Below are 14,091 nucleotides of genomic sequence, written 5' to 3' on the forward strand. Positions count from 1 at the left end.
TCACCCTACCGCTTGCACGAACATGAACATCGGAGACTGCATCAAACGCGCCCATCGTTCCCCCTCCCCTCCCCCTCACCCCCGGGCGCATCGCGTCCACTGTCGTCTGCTCGCAACTACCCGCCCATGTTTAGAAGCTCCAGCCTGAACAACCCTACTCCCGTCCCGGGTCACGTACATAACGTATGGTGATGGGGGTACAGCACCGTACAGTACGGGGCGCAACTCTACATACATCTACAAAAAAAGTATCCCTACGGCTACTGGAAATGTGATGTATATTACCGCCCACCGACACGGCCAGCGAACAACTCACCATAAGTCATCCGGTAGGCAGGTATAAGAAATACAGCAGGTGAAGAGCACAGAAAGAAAAAAAACACGAACATCCAGCAGGTCCCAACTTACATTACCCCATGGCGGGCGGACCATCCCATCCCATGCCTGCCCATGCGGCCCAATCCCCACGTATTCATCCTCTGCCCTAGAATACCCTCAAATCCCTTCTACCATACAAGCCCTACAAACCCCTTCGTGCCCTACAGACCCTACAATGCCCTCCAAATCCTACCCCTAGCCCATCCCCGCGTCGCGCGCCTTATCTCCCATCTGCGCGGGCGGGCCACGAGGGAGCACATACTCTCCTACTCTACCTGCTCTCTCTAGTGTACCACCCATCCACCCCCCATATCGAGTATACCACCCCTCCCCCCATATCGATAAGCAACCAACCATCGCCAACCAACCACCAACCGCCAAACACGCGCACATACCAGCAGCTAGAGTAGAGCTACATGCCGAAAAAGGAAACCCACCCCCCAATTCCGTCACAGCCAGTCCGCACACGGCACGCTAGGACAGCCGGAACGGGGTATGAGGTGCGTCGGCGAGGCTGCTTTGGGCGTGGCTGGTGCGTTGCCTGTGGCGGGGCGCGTGGGTGGGCGCGTGGGTACCTACAATACAATGGGTACTGGCTGATTGTTGCTGGTAGATATGTAGGGCAGGAGGGTGCACGTACGTGAATTGCGTGCAGAGCAGAAGAGCGTGCAGGAGAGCGTGCAGCAGGTGGCGGTGTGTATGTAGGTAGTAGCGTGACTGACCGCTGGACAATGTTTCTAGTTTTCTTTTAGAGTAGGGCTATGGCTGGATACGGTAGCGGTGGAGTTCCATTAGGCGGTAGAGCAGAGTACATGGAGTTAGAAGAGCTTAGAGCAGACTCGCAGAGTATCAAGAGGACACGGACGGAGCTCTATTTTTGTAGAATGCTCGACGTTTGTGGGTTTGTGCAGTGTGAATCTCCGGGTCGATAAACTGACTGATTTGATCGGTATCACTATCTACTCTAGTAAGTTCAGGTATCGATTCCCAGGTCAGTCAGTCAGCCTAGTTAGCTAGTTAGCCAGAGTAGTTAGCGACAATTGACTACGGGCCAATCATCACCAGAGATCCTGTAGCTGTTGCTCTGCTGCCTGTTGCTGTTGTTGCCTCTTGTTGCCTGTTGTTGTTGTTGTTGTTGCTCCCCCAGCTACTTTTCTACGTGCTGTCTCTAGCTAGCTACTCTACTCTCTCTACACAGACCGTATTCCCAATATTTGCCTCCCCTCAAACGCTGGACAGCCAGCAGCTAGAGTGCATAGGAAAGAAGCGCAACTTTCAACTCCAAGCGACCGGTACGTTCCGCCTATTCTGTCAGCACGGGTACCCTTAAGCCCTAGGTACTCTACTCTTTTGGCAAACTCTATGTAGTACTCTCTGACAAACGCTGTGATCTGATCGGCTGTTTCCACAGTCCTGGGTTAGGTTAGAGCATCATCGCACTCTACTTAGATTGGACACACCCTCCCCGCCCACATCCAAATCCACATCCAGGGAGAGACGTGGTGTAGAGGGAAAATGTGGTAGAGATCCCAGATGATCGATTTCCTTGTTAATGTAGATGGTAATGATGATATCATAAGCTCCGTCGTTGCTTCTCTTTCTTGTTGCTTTTGGCAACAAAAAGTTGTTTTGCTTGTTTTTTTACTTGTTTTTTTTGTTTTTGTTTTTTGTTTACACTCACTTTTCAATCGATCGATTGGTAGGTGGGTAGAGTACCCAGATAGACCTACCATGGATCGTTCGTACATACGTGCGTTCGTGCTTGCAGGACTAAAGCAGAGAGCAGCACACGTTCCCGGGAACAAACCACAACCGCAACCGCAACCACAAGGACGGAAACATCGTGGTCTGTTCGCCGGTAACAGCCGGTGGACATGTGCACCCTCATCCTCCCCCTTAGCCACCATAGGGCTTCGGGCTCAGGGCATGAGCGAGCAGAGAAGAGGCAGGTCCGTTTCGTTTCGTTTCCGGATCGCCAGGCACCACGATAGTTTGGTGGGAGTGTGGTGTGGTGTGTGTACCGGAGTGTTTCCGTCGGCGAAGGTGCTGTTCATCGTTAGTTGTGTGGTTCTAGGCCGGAAGCAGCAAGAGAGCTGTTTCTTTGCGGAAACACCCACCCCTGTTTCTGTTCCTGTCTGTCTGTTTGTGGGCGCCGGCCGAGCCGTTTATGTTCTACCTATTCCATCTGGCTGTGTCTATTCCATCTCTGGCTGTTCTGTATGCAGGGCCCGCACCGACCCCAACACCGACACAGGGGCAGAATAATGGAGCAGGGCAGCTAGCGTGAATGCACGGGCACATAATTTCTTCTGCGCGAAATTCTAGAAGATTGTTTTGTTTCATTTCCTTTCCAATACGCCCACTATACCCATACCCGGCCCAGCTAGAGGGTGTAATTTCCTGAGCTTCGGGATCGCGTGACACCGGGTGGATCTTTGGGTGTGGGTACTCTATGGACAGGGCAGGGGGGGAGAGAAGATTGGAAGTGTTCTCTTTTTAATTTCGGCGGGTTTGACAGTGGTGGTATGGGCTGGCATGGGGGGAGATGGCAGCGGGAATTTGGGATTCGATCATCTTGGGGGTTATTTGGGATTCTTGGGGGTGGCTAATTACCTGTAATTAGGGTTGGAATTGGTGCTGCTGAAGAGGGATAAGTTTCTTCGGGGGAAAGATTGGGGGTGTACTAGCTGTGGCGCTGGGGATATTGGGGGAGATGGGGAGAGGGATGGGGGAGATGAGCGTGTGTGCGATAAAGTAGCGGCGGTGCGTGTTCTGGAAGAATACTACGACTAGCATGTAATTATAATGTTAACCTTCTCCTCGGGACACAGCTCTCCGGGAATTAGCATAGCACACTCACTGATACCTCCAAGCTCCGGATTCAATCAACGATAGACGGTTTCCCTGGCCACTCGGACACCCCACTCGCTCGGACAATCAATGATGATTGGTGGAGAAGAGGTACAGAAGCCACTTACAACGTTGATCTTCTCTTTTCCACGGTAACTGTCTGAGTGAGGGGTGTCCGAGTGTCCAGGGAAATTTAACCGTCTACCTCCAAATCCTAATCGCAAGAACATCGAGTGATACCCCATGCCCTGCTCTCGCCCCACCGATAGAAGTCACAAGCTCTCACTCGGGACAGAGGGGGGGGCAGTACGGTGTAACCGCTTGTACATAAATTGCACTTGCACTTCTCCTGAGTCACAGTTGTGCTTTGGAGGCGAATGTGCCTTGTGTTGTAGGTAAGATCTGACGAATACTTATGGAACCAAAAAGGCGGTGCGGTGATCATGACTAGAAGTAATGCCGCCTAGCTGTACACGGGTAAGAAAAGCGAACCAGCCCAGTCGGCTGAAGTTGGCTGCGGACGTGGAGGATCATGGTTCATCACTCGCAGCGCCACCTGGACTGACGTTCTTGCACTTGATTGATTACTTCATAACGTTCTTGCACTTTCGTATCAGAGATACCGGGCTTTTTTTGGCTGTACCGGAGAAGGGAGATTGATTCACAGCGTCGCTGGCCGGCTATGTAGTATTACTATAGTGCGAACCGGTACGCCCCGGGTATATGTATGGCTAGGCCTGTAGGGTCGGGCACTGCTACGGTGTTGATACGGTATAATTTGTTCTCAGAGATGATATTTGTAAAGCAAATTAAAGTAAAGAGCGCCCGAGAACGTAGAAATGTATTCTATGAACAGATAAGTAGAAACACGAAGAGGGAGAGAAGGTTCCCTCCCTATAATATATAGCTACAGTTTAGAGAATACGATGGCTGTAGATAAAAGGATAGATATAATAAGTTTTGAACTACGTCTAAACGACATAATGAAACGTTTAACAATTTAATTACATAATTAACAATATAAGTATCTACTATTACAATGACTTGCCGCGATTAACATAATTGTTAGGATCTTGGTTTAATTCGGAGGTTTAGATAATTCCGTGTTGCTGAAGTGCCTATTATGTATACATGTATCTACTGTATTGCTTTGTATGAGTTTTTCTAGATGAGTGCGGGGAATGACCAGACTCGACCTACACCATCTCAATGACCGAGAACTGCACGCAGCATGTAACTAGCGATCGGGTCGGACTCATATCACCAACTCTCGCCACAAGGATATGAAATAAATACGAGACACCTCCATGAAGCATATCCTTCCAGAACATCATTACCAATACAACAGAGAAACCGAACGATACTCTATCTACCCTCTGCCCTCGTTCTATCTTTCACCAACACCATATCAGACCGTTCTGCCATTCAAAACAAACACGTGTGCCATAACCTACGGGCCGCATACATGTATACACGAATGAATTATCAATCAATCAATCAATTCAAAACAAACCTAACCCTTCTATTTCTATATATATATGGATGCCTATAAACGTTATTAGATATCACAATGGGCCAAACACCCGTATCTACCAGTCGATCCCGGACACCCTGAACAGGCGGGATATCTTTATACAGAGAAACCTATCATAATTCCACCCTCTCGAAATTCCATCCCTACCGAGCTTTCAGCGTTCGGAGGGAACGGAACCTGTGTTTCGCTAACAAATGCCAATCTCTAAACTCCATCCCTACGATACTTCCAGCAAAGTTCGGTCACCGTGGGGGTGGAATTATGGTAGGTTTGCTGTATTTACCGACACTATTCTCATGGCGAGATTTTACTGTATCCCTTACGCTGTTAAGATTGCCAAATTTGCCAAGTATCATGCGACTTGCGTGAAAAGCCCACCTAATGTCACCATGCCCCAAGTTAGCAGCACTGAAGTAACAGCTTCAAGGATACCAAAGCTTAGCTCACCTTGCCCCATATATCCACAACCCCCAAACAACTGCACGCAAGACCGCCAATAACAACCCAAGTGATCCCAAATGACCTCAGGCACGGCTGGGCGTTTCCGATAACTACTAGCTAGCGGCGCTCTTTAGAACGTAGGACATAGCTAAACTACATGTACTTGTATCTCCATATTTAGCGCTCACAAAAGTTCTAAGCCTAGCACATGGATGCAGTCAAGATAAGATACATCCATGTAGCTCTTTGTGGGCTTCCTTTTGTCGGTTATAACATGGTGTAAGCTCGATCATCCATGACTGGCCATGCATGGTGGTGCTAATTAACCCTGTCGTGTATTTACATCATGAGGCATCACTCGACGCTAGGTGTCAGAAAACCTTATTCCCACCGCCCCGTACCCAGAACCCCCTGTGTTATACAGCCCCATCGGTTTTTGTGTCGTTATGCTTAGGCTCCTGAATAGAGGAGTGATATCGATAAGCATGGTCCGCGTCTGTATACTAAGAAATACATAATCGGACTATACCAGCTAGCTAGTTTACGTGTATTGAAATATATTTTTGCGCTGCGCAGTACACAAGAGTAAAGAGGTGACATGAGGATCCAGAGTTACGTGCAGCACACAGCCATTTTCCGGAACATTTCTTGCCTAGATTTCCATACGCTTAAGCAAGAAGGAATGATCGTTAGCAAGAAGGAATGATTGTTAGCAAGAAGGATCGAATGATCATTATGCGAGAAATGTTAGTTATGTAACTACAAGGCAAGAATTGTTCCTGACTAACTACATACTTACATACCTGTAGTTATAATATTATGTGCATGAAGCCAATAATTAGCCGGGTTTCGCACAAAAATAACCACATGTACTAATACCGGTAGCAACACTTACAAATCTGGAGAAATGGGATACTGATAACCTTAATTACAAGAAATATTAGTTAGACAACTAGATTAGATTTCTGGTGTCATTATTAGTGTAGCATTCTTAGGGTGGCTATGTTGGACCCGTTGGTGGATTAAGCAGACAATACATGTAGGCTTGAACATATGAGAAAATACCAGCTTCCGTCTAAAAACGTATGACTATCGATATCTTATTCAGCTCATGCTAGTCTAGTATTAACGTATGGAGTGTGGTAGGTGGACGCTGATGGTCCACCCGTAAAAGTCCACCAACGGACCAGAACATGCGCATAATCTAATCGCGATAATCTAATCAGTAGCCTATCTAATCAGATTCACTTATCACCGCAATCAATAGGCCTCCCACTAGATAGCAATAATCAATCAATCCTCACAACTCCCACGCAGGCCTCCCACTAGATAGCAATAATCAATCAATCCTCACAACTCCCACGCAGGCCCACCCCATGCGCCGTCCTCCCCTCTCTCTCTCCTTCTCCATTCCACATCCCCGCAAAATCCACACACACTCCACCCTCCTCTCCAAACCTACCATGGCCACCCCACCACGCCGCCCGCCCCTAACCCACTTCCTCAGCATCCCATTACACACGCCCGCCGCCCTCCCCGCCCTCCAAACCGCCCTCTCCGACCTCACCACCCTCCTTGCCCCGCGCCTCCCCGCCGCCGCAATCCGCCCCGCAGTTACCCTCCACCTCACCCTCGGCGTCATGTCCCTTCCCACCCCCGAGCAGGTCCAGTCCGCGGTCTCATTCCTCGCATCTCTAGACCTGCCAGGAATCTTACGCTCCGTGACACCTGCCCCCGCAGCCCAAACACCCCCCCAGCCCGTAGAAGGCCAAACCCCTCCACCCCCACCACCACTAAAGATCACACTCCACAACCTCACTTCCCTCGGCGCCCCGTACCGCGCCACCGTCCTATACACCGCCCCCCACGACGCCACTGGCCGTCTCCCCCGCTTTGCCGAGCACATCCGCTCCCTCTTCGCCGCCGCGGGGTTTTTACTGCCTGAGACGCGGCCGCTGCTGCTGCATGCGACGGTCGTGAACACGGTGTACATCAGCGGCCGTGGGCGTGGGCGCGGGCGAGTGACGTTTGATGCGGCGGAGGCGCTGGAGTGGGGCAGGGGTCGGGTGTTTGCGGAGGAGGTGGAGGTGGCGGGAGTGTGTGTTTGTAGGATGGGGGAGGTGATGGTGGAGGGTGTGAGCCAGGGGTATTTGGAGGTGGGGAGGGGGGTGTTGGGGGATGTATGATGGGTGATGGGCGGAGGAGGAGGAGGGGGAGGAGATATTTGGGGTTTGGGATTGATGTTGGGTGGAGATATACCAGAAAAGAGGACTTGGGTTGTAGTTGTGACCAGATAAAAAACATTTCTGTATTTTTCGTGACGAGTGAGGAGTTGTGTTGCTCGTGCCGAGTGCGCTTTGGTGCTGCCGCCGAGTGCTACCCAATGACGCTGCCATGTAAACGCCTGGGCCAGCCCCAGCTCTAACCAGCCAGCACCAGCACCAACACCATGCCAAACACTGATGAGTACCAGCTCCGTCTTTCGGGAGTGCTACCACATATTTGCAGTCCTGGAGCTATGAGTTTAGTAGATGGTAGCTTAGTACTGCAATCTATTCCAAGACCTGACCTGACCTGACCTGACCTGTCGGCCCCCAAACTGGCTTCATTCGCTGTGCAATTGGACGCTGTTGACTGCTCTTGGCATAGACTTCTCGATGAACTGGTGGAAGCGAGAATAACTGCAGAGATGAACCGATGCAATTATGATGATGATGGTGAACATGAGAAGGAGAAGCAGCCGAAACCGAAACTATTATCCGTCGGTTTTGGCCACCTGTTTCCCACCCACCTTTCAGCTACGTTAATTCCAATACCTCTTCCACTTGCCCCGATTGGTCACCTTTCTAAGCGAATCTAGATGGCACGCGGCTGTCTTCAACCCGCCCTGCTCCCCGTCCGATTGGGCGCTTGGCTGCGCTGGTTCATGTTCCTTCGAGTGATATTCTGTGATTCAAACTATCACATCTTCTCGTGAGAATAATCACCCGCCATAAAACTAAGTTCAAACCTTTATCGAGTAAGGATGCTAGATTTTACTCTAATACGGCGAGTAAAGACCTGTAACGGCCCATCCACGTTCAATGTGCACAGAAAGCAAGTCAAAATAAGTACCAAAACTATGCGTGTGAATATTGAGCTGACTACATGTATCTAGCTAGCTAGCAGCACAAACCATCCGCCACACTTTAGAAACAGAACCTCTATGAAATAAACGCCATGAATGCAGATGCAAAAAAAAATCCCCGAAAAATAGAAAAATACAACTAAGGCCTACTACAACTCAAACTTCCGCGAGTTACAAACAGGCTTGATATCTTAATGAATAACCATAAACTTATCCTATCTAACTTTGACCTAGTGTCCCTTGCCAGGAGCACCACCGGGAGGACCGCCTGGACCGCCGCCTGGACCGCCGCCTGGAGCACCACCTGGAGCACCGCCAGGACCTCCAGGACCGCCGGGACCACCAGGACCGCCGGGACCTCCAGGACCACCGGGACCACCCTTACCTCTACCGTGACCTCTCTTTCCTCCCCCTCCTTTTCCATGTTTTCCACCCCATCCTCCTCCTCCTCCTCCATGCTTTCCACCTGGACCTCCTGGACCACCACCTGGACGTCCGCCGGCTGAAGGCTCTGTGCCAGAGCCCGGAGCGCCTGGAAGAGGAGCAGCGCCTGGAGATCCGGGGGCTGGGATACCTGGGTTACCTGAAGCACCGCCGGGGGGACCCGCTGGGGCACCTCCAGGAGCACCACCTGGAGCACCACCTGGAGCACCGCCGGGGGCACCGCCTGGAGCACCGCCGGGGGCACCGCCTGGAGCACCGCCTGGAGCACCGCCTGGAGCACCGCCTGGAGCACCGCCGGGGGCACCGCCGGGGGCATCACCTGGAGCATCACCTGCGTCTGGGGAATCATCTGAACCGCCAGCAGCCTCATCTGCTGGGGCGGCCTCGCCTGCTGGAGCGGCCTCATCGGCTGGGGCAGCTTCGTCTGCGGGGGCGGCTTCGTCTGCGGGGGCTGCTTCATCTCCTGGAGCGGCTTCATCTCCTGGAGCATCGTCTGGGCCGCCAGCTGGTGCACCACCCGGGGCACCCTTGGCATCCTTTGGAGCGCTGCCGGGGGCACCGCCTGCTACATCTAGAGCGCCTGGAGCGCCTGCTGCATCTGGAGCGCCTGGAGCGCCTGCTGCATCTGGAGCGCCTGGAGCGCCCTTAGCATCCTCCGCCGCACCACCGGGAGCGCCGGCTGCTGCATCTGGGGCGCCTGGAGCACCCGGGGCACCTGGAGCGCCCTTAGCATCCTTCGGCGCACCACCGGGAGCGCCGGCTGCTGCATCTGGGGCGCCTGGAGCACCCGGGGCACCTGGAGCGCCCTTAGCATCCTTCGGCGCACCACCTGGAGCACCACCTGCTGCGTCTGGAGCACCGGCTGCTGCGTCTGGGGCGTCTGGAGCGCCCTTGGCATCCTTTGGAGCACCGCCAGGGGCCCCACCTGCTGCGTCTGGAGCGCCTGGGGCGCCTGGAGTACCAGGAGCACCAGGAGCACCTCCAGGGGCGCCTGGAGAACCGCCTGGGGCGCCTCCGGGGGCACCTTTTGCACCGCCTGCCGCATCTGGAGCTGGAGCACCTGGAGCAGGAGCACCTGGAGTACCTGGAGCACCTGCGGCACCCTTCGAATCTTTTGGTGCACCACCGGGAGCACCAGCTGCTGCGTCTGGGGCGCCTGGAGCACCTGGAGCACCTGGGGCACCTGGAGCGCCCTTAGCATCTTTTGGAGCGCCACCTGGAGCACCGCCGGGAGCACCACCTGGGGCGCCTCCAGGAGCACCCCCTGGGGCGCCTCCAGGAGCACCTTTTGCGTCCTTAGGAGCACCACCTGCTGCATCCGGAGCACCTGGGGCACCTGGGGCACTCTTAGCATCTTTTGGCGCACCGCCTGGAGCGCCCGGAGCACCACCCGGAGCACCGCCCGGAGCGCCTCCAGGAGCACCCCCAGGAGCACCCCCAGGAGCACCCCCTGGAGCACCCCCAGGAGCACCTTTTGCATCTTTCGGTGCTCCTGCTGCAGGAGCAGTACCACCCTCCGCACCGCCTGGTGCCGCTTCATCAGCCGGCGCTTCTTCGTCTCCCGGCGCTGCCTCATCGGCCGGTGCTGCATCATCACCGGCCGCCGCTTCATCGCCCGGGGCATCAGTACCGGCGGCCGCACCACCTTTCGCCGCGTCTGGTGCCGCGCCAGGTGCGCCGGCTGCTGGAGCGCCGCGGCGGAACTTGACCATCGTACCGCCAGATGTGGATACTGCTGAGGATGGTGTTAGTTAAGTCTCAAGACGGATTAAAGAAGAGGAGTTAAGGACTTACATTCACTGCGTCTGTAGCTGGGCGCTCCGGTCTGTTCGAGTCTGTTGTTTTCCCGCCATTCCTTCGAGGCGGGGGCTGCGGATACTGTTACCGTTTGGAGGCAGGTAAGGCCGAGTAGTGTGATTGGGGCAAGGAATTTCATTTTGGGGTAATTAAGGTAATGACAGGAATACTGGTTTTATCAAAAAACGCAGAGTGGGAAAGACCTGAAAGGTCGGGTTTGGAAAAGAGTGTGTATAAAAGAATGAAAGAATGTAATAATTAAAAGAGCGAAAAATGAGCCAGCATTAATCAGTGATAGGCCTGGTATATGATATAAGAAAACCGGAGCAAGATGAAGTTCCAGGTGTTTGATTACACTAACAACGGGGGGAAACAATCATATATATACGGCTAGAACAAATGATGTGCATCTCCAGTCGGAGAGCGCTCGATTACTAACAATTGCAGTCGACACCGAGTCTGGGCGATCATGTTTGAGGACCAAGAGTGACATTAAAGCTTGTCCGCACAGCAAGGCCAAGGTGAACGGCTTGGTAGATGATCCATACCTTCCACCGCGGCGTATGTAGTGGTTTATGCGTATTTCACCCCACATCGATACTTGCAGTCCGGTGAACAAGAAGTTATCCGGCGAAGCCTACGGGTCCGCCCTATATGGAATGTATTATTATATGGGTTATCTGAATACCCTTACTCTTCCCCGATAGCGGCAATGTGCGGCACTGGCCCGAGAGATATATATATGCGCTCCGGAGCCTCAGAAGTGCCCGGGTTCGGACTCGCGGTCCGTTTCAGCCTTATTACTGCCTTGAACTATTCCTTGGTAAACAGTACACCGGAGATCACGTGAATCCAGGGGTTATTCGCAAATCCAATATTGATCAACAGCATTTAAACCGAGAGTAGAAATTCCAAGAGAACATAACACAAGTCTTCGTTATTTCTTATGTATCAGGATGTCCTGCATGCCTCACTAAATCTTATGTTGCCTTCAAACGTGGAGCAGGACACATACAGTAGCGATCTGTCACCGAAGAATAGACTGTGACGTACTGTGAATGTATATATAAACTTGTATTACTGCGATCATTATCAACAATGTATATGTAACGCAATGGGTCATGATCAAAAACCTGCACATCGAGATGGTTGTAAGGATCCCTTGACCGTCGGTAGACTTACGAAGCACCCAGAAAACAGCAGCTGCTTAAAGGCACAGATGTAAGGCCACCTAAACAGGTCGTGATTGAATGCAGATTGCTTATTGTACTTTGTGTTTACCGACCATTTCCTCCCGGGGGGTGTGGCGTGAATGACAGTTCATCATTAAGCGAATAACAAAAGTCGAGTACGGTACGGTAAGGGACGAGGCGGAGATCCTGGTACTTTTTTCCCAGGGTCGTACTGTGTCTACAGCAGCAGCGAGCTGGTCTGGTCTAGAATCCTACATATGTGACGTAAATACAATAGAAGCCTTGGGTTTTGAGCAATTTTCGGTGGTTTCGAGCACTCGATACTTGCGTCTTCTGATGCTTTTTTAGGGACCTGGCCAGTTGCAACGATATCCGACGACTCAATAAACGCGCTAGTAGTGCGACTTCTGAGTTCTAATCGAACTCCAGGATGGTGTAGACTGCATGATGCAGGTCTCTGGATAAATAATGTGGGGGTTTGGGTTTTCTTCTTCTTTTTTTTTTTTTTCAAGAGATGAAGCTGGTCAAAGAGGCGGATGAGGTTGAACGTGGAAAGGCAGATACATCTCGTGGAATGCACGTGTTTCACTGTTTTATCCCGGCTACACGTGTTTTCTGTAGCCAACCTTATTCAACTAGTGCGTGCTGCTACTTGACATTTCAACCATAGACTCCCAAAGGCCACGAAACAACCCCTCCAAACAACCCCTCCAAACAACCCCTCCAAACAACAAAACACCACAAAATCAAACAAACTTACTTCTGCATCCCATCGATCACTCTTTTCAAAACCTCGTTATCAACCCTACACCCCGAACCCTCTGCGTCACTCGGATAGCAAAACCCATTCCAGAGCTCAAGCACAATCTCAAACATGTCCTTATGTTCCTGCCGCTGCGCATTTAGAGCCTTTAAGAGTGCATAGGCTTCTGTGCAGGGCGTCGTGTTCTTATTTGACGTCCGACAAGTGTCTGAACAAGCGCCTGGTGTTGTGGTTGGTGGTGCTTGTAGCGAGGAGGGTGTTTGCGAGTCTACGGTTGTGAAAGCCGGACTAGACTCCGCCTGCTGGGCTTGTGTGGTAGTAATGGTGGCGCTCTCGTCTCCCATTGGCAAGGAAAAGTCAAACTGGAGAAAACGATCATTAACAACCAAACACAAGCTACAAAAAATTTGAGGCAAAATGGCTTTTTTACCGGCTGCTCAATGAATTCGGAAATGTCAAACATATTATCAAAGTCTTGGATTGGCTCCATCAAACTCATGGAAAAGTCTGGGGTTTCGTTAACAGCAACTGCTGTGGCAGGGCCGGCAGCAGCAGCATCAGCCCCGAATTCCGGGATATCGATATCTAGATCTAACTGCGACAGATCTAGAGATTCGATCCCCGGTGGTACAGCCGGTGCATCACTTTTTGCCTCCAACCCTGTTGTTATTCTGGGGAAATTGAAGTGCTGCTGCCCAGCACCACCAAACCCTTCCACTGAGCTTGTCCCGACACCACCACCACCACCACACCCATTATCAGGCACCACTCCACCACCACCACCATCACCGCCAGTCTCATTGCCACTTGCAGTACTCCCAGCTCTGAAGCCTCTCAACCTTCTCTCCACCTCCTCCCTTCCAACACCAAGCTCGGCCAAAATTTCTCGCAACATATTATTCTCCTCAATGACCTTCCTCGCCGCTCTCTGCAGCTCCACATCCGCCTGGACACCCAGCTCCTGGCATCTCTTCCACCTCGCCTCCAAGTCCTCCAAGTACTCTCTCCTCCGGGCGCGAGAGCGGCGCTGATTTTCACGGATACGTTGGAGGCGCGGATCCTATATTATGTGTGTAACAAAACAGTCGAGTCAATTGTGGTGCTTCAATAATAATAATGGGAGAATCGGGGCGGGGGGGAGGATGTTGGATGAACAGGGCAATAGGGCACGTGCTCATTTACCTCTTTTGAACCGCCTCCGTCACTGTCGGTTGTTCTTCGGGAAGCCATGGATCTGGAGCCTAGAGTCACTATCACAACTGCCTTACCTGCTTCCCACAGCAGGGCAAAAAAAAATCAAGCTGTGTGAGAAAAATGAGGAGTGGTACAGAGTGGGGGGACCAACCAAAGCCTCCAAGTGACATTCCGCTTGGGTCTTTGCTTAGTCAGCGTTCACTTGGGGCGCGGGCCAAGGCACAAGTGATAGTGGTGAGGGATAGTAGCAAGATTGATCATTGGCCTTGAGGCATACATTTGGAACACATACATGCAAGTCAGTAGGGGACTATCGGGTAACAGCAGCTCAAAGATATTGCTTTTCACTGTGGTGCTCGCCGGTACCAAA

The 14,091-nt window shown here is 52.1% G+C and overlaps 3 protein-coding genes across 3 annotated transcripts; 1 reads left to right on the top strand and 2 right to left on the bottom strand.

Moving 5' to 3' along the window:
• Window positions 1–6,666: 6,666 nt before the first annotated feature.
• H6S33_003418 (uncharacterized protein) lies at window positions 6,667–7,389 on the top strand (the record flags this gene model as incomplete). Its single annotated transcript, XM_044835164.1, has 1 exon — window positions 6,667–7,389. The coding sequence occupies one exon, from the start codon at window positions 6,667–6,669 to the stop codon at window positions 7,387–7,389; it is 723 nt and encodes a 240-aa protein (XP_044691779.1).
• A 1,171-nt stretch (window positions 7,390–8,560) lies between these two features.
• Window positions 8,561–10,710, bottom strand: H6S33_003419 (uncharacterized protein; the record flags this gene model as incomplete). Its single annotated transcript, XM_044835165.1, has 3 exons — window positions 8,561–9,489; window positions 9,571–10,509; window positions 10,569–10,710. 3 exons carry the CDS (start codon window positions 10,708–10,710, stop codon window positions 8,561–8,563), a joined length of 2,010 nt encoding a protein of 669 aa, XP_044691780.1.
• Window positions 10,711–12,520: 1,810 nt separating this feature from the next.
• H6S33_003420 (uncharacterized protein) lies at window positions 12,521–13,757 on the bottom strand (the record flags this gene model as incomplete). The annotated part of the gene is made up of 3 exons (XM_044835166.1): window positions 12,521–12,889; window positions 12,958–13,587; window positions 13,710–13,757. 3 exons carry the CDS (start codon window positions 13,755–13,757, stop codon window positions 12,521–12,523), a joined length of 1,047 nt encoding a protein of 348 aa, XP_044691781.1.
• Window positions 13,758–14,091: the final 334 nt, after the last annotated feature.

The sequence above is a fragment of the Morchella sextelata genome (assembly GCF_020137385.1).
Source record: "Morchella sextelata strain SCLS chromosome Unknown scls_15, whole genome shotgun sequence".
NCBI classification, from domain to species: domain Eukaryota; kingdom Fungi; phylum Ascomycota; class Pezizomycetes; order Pezizales; family Morchellaceae; genus Morchella; species Morchella sextelata.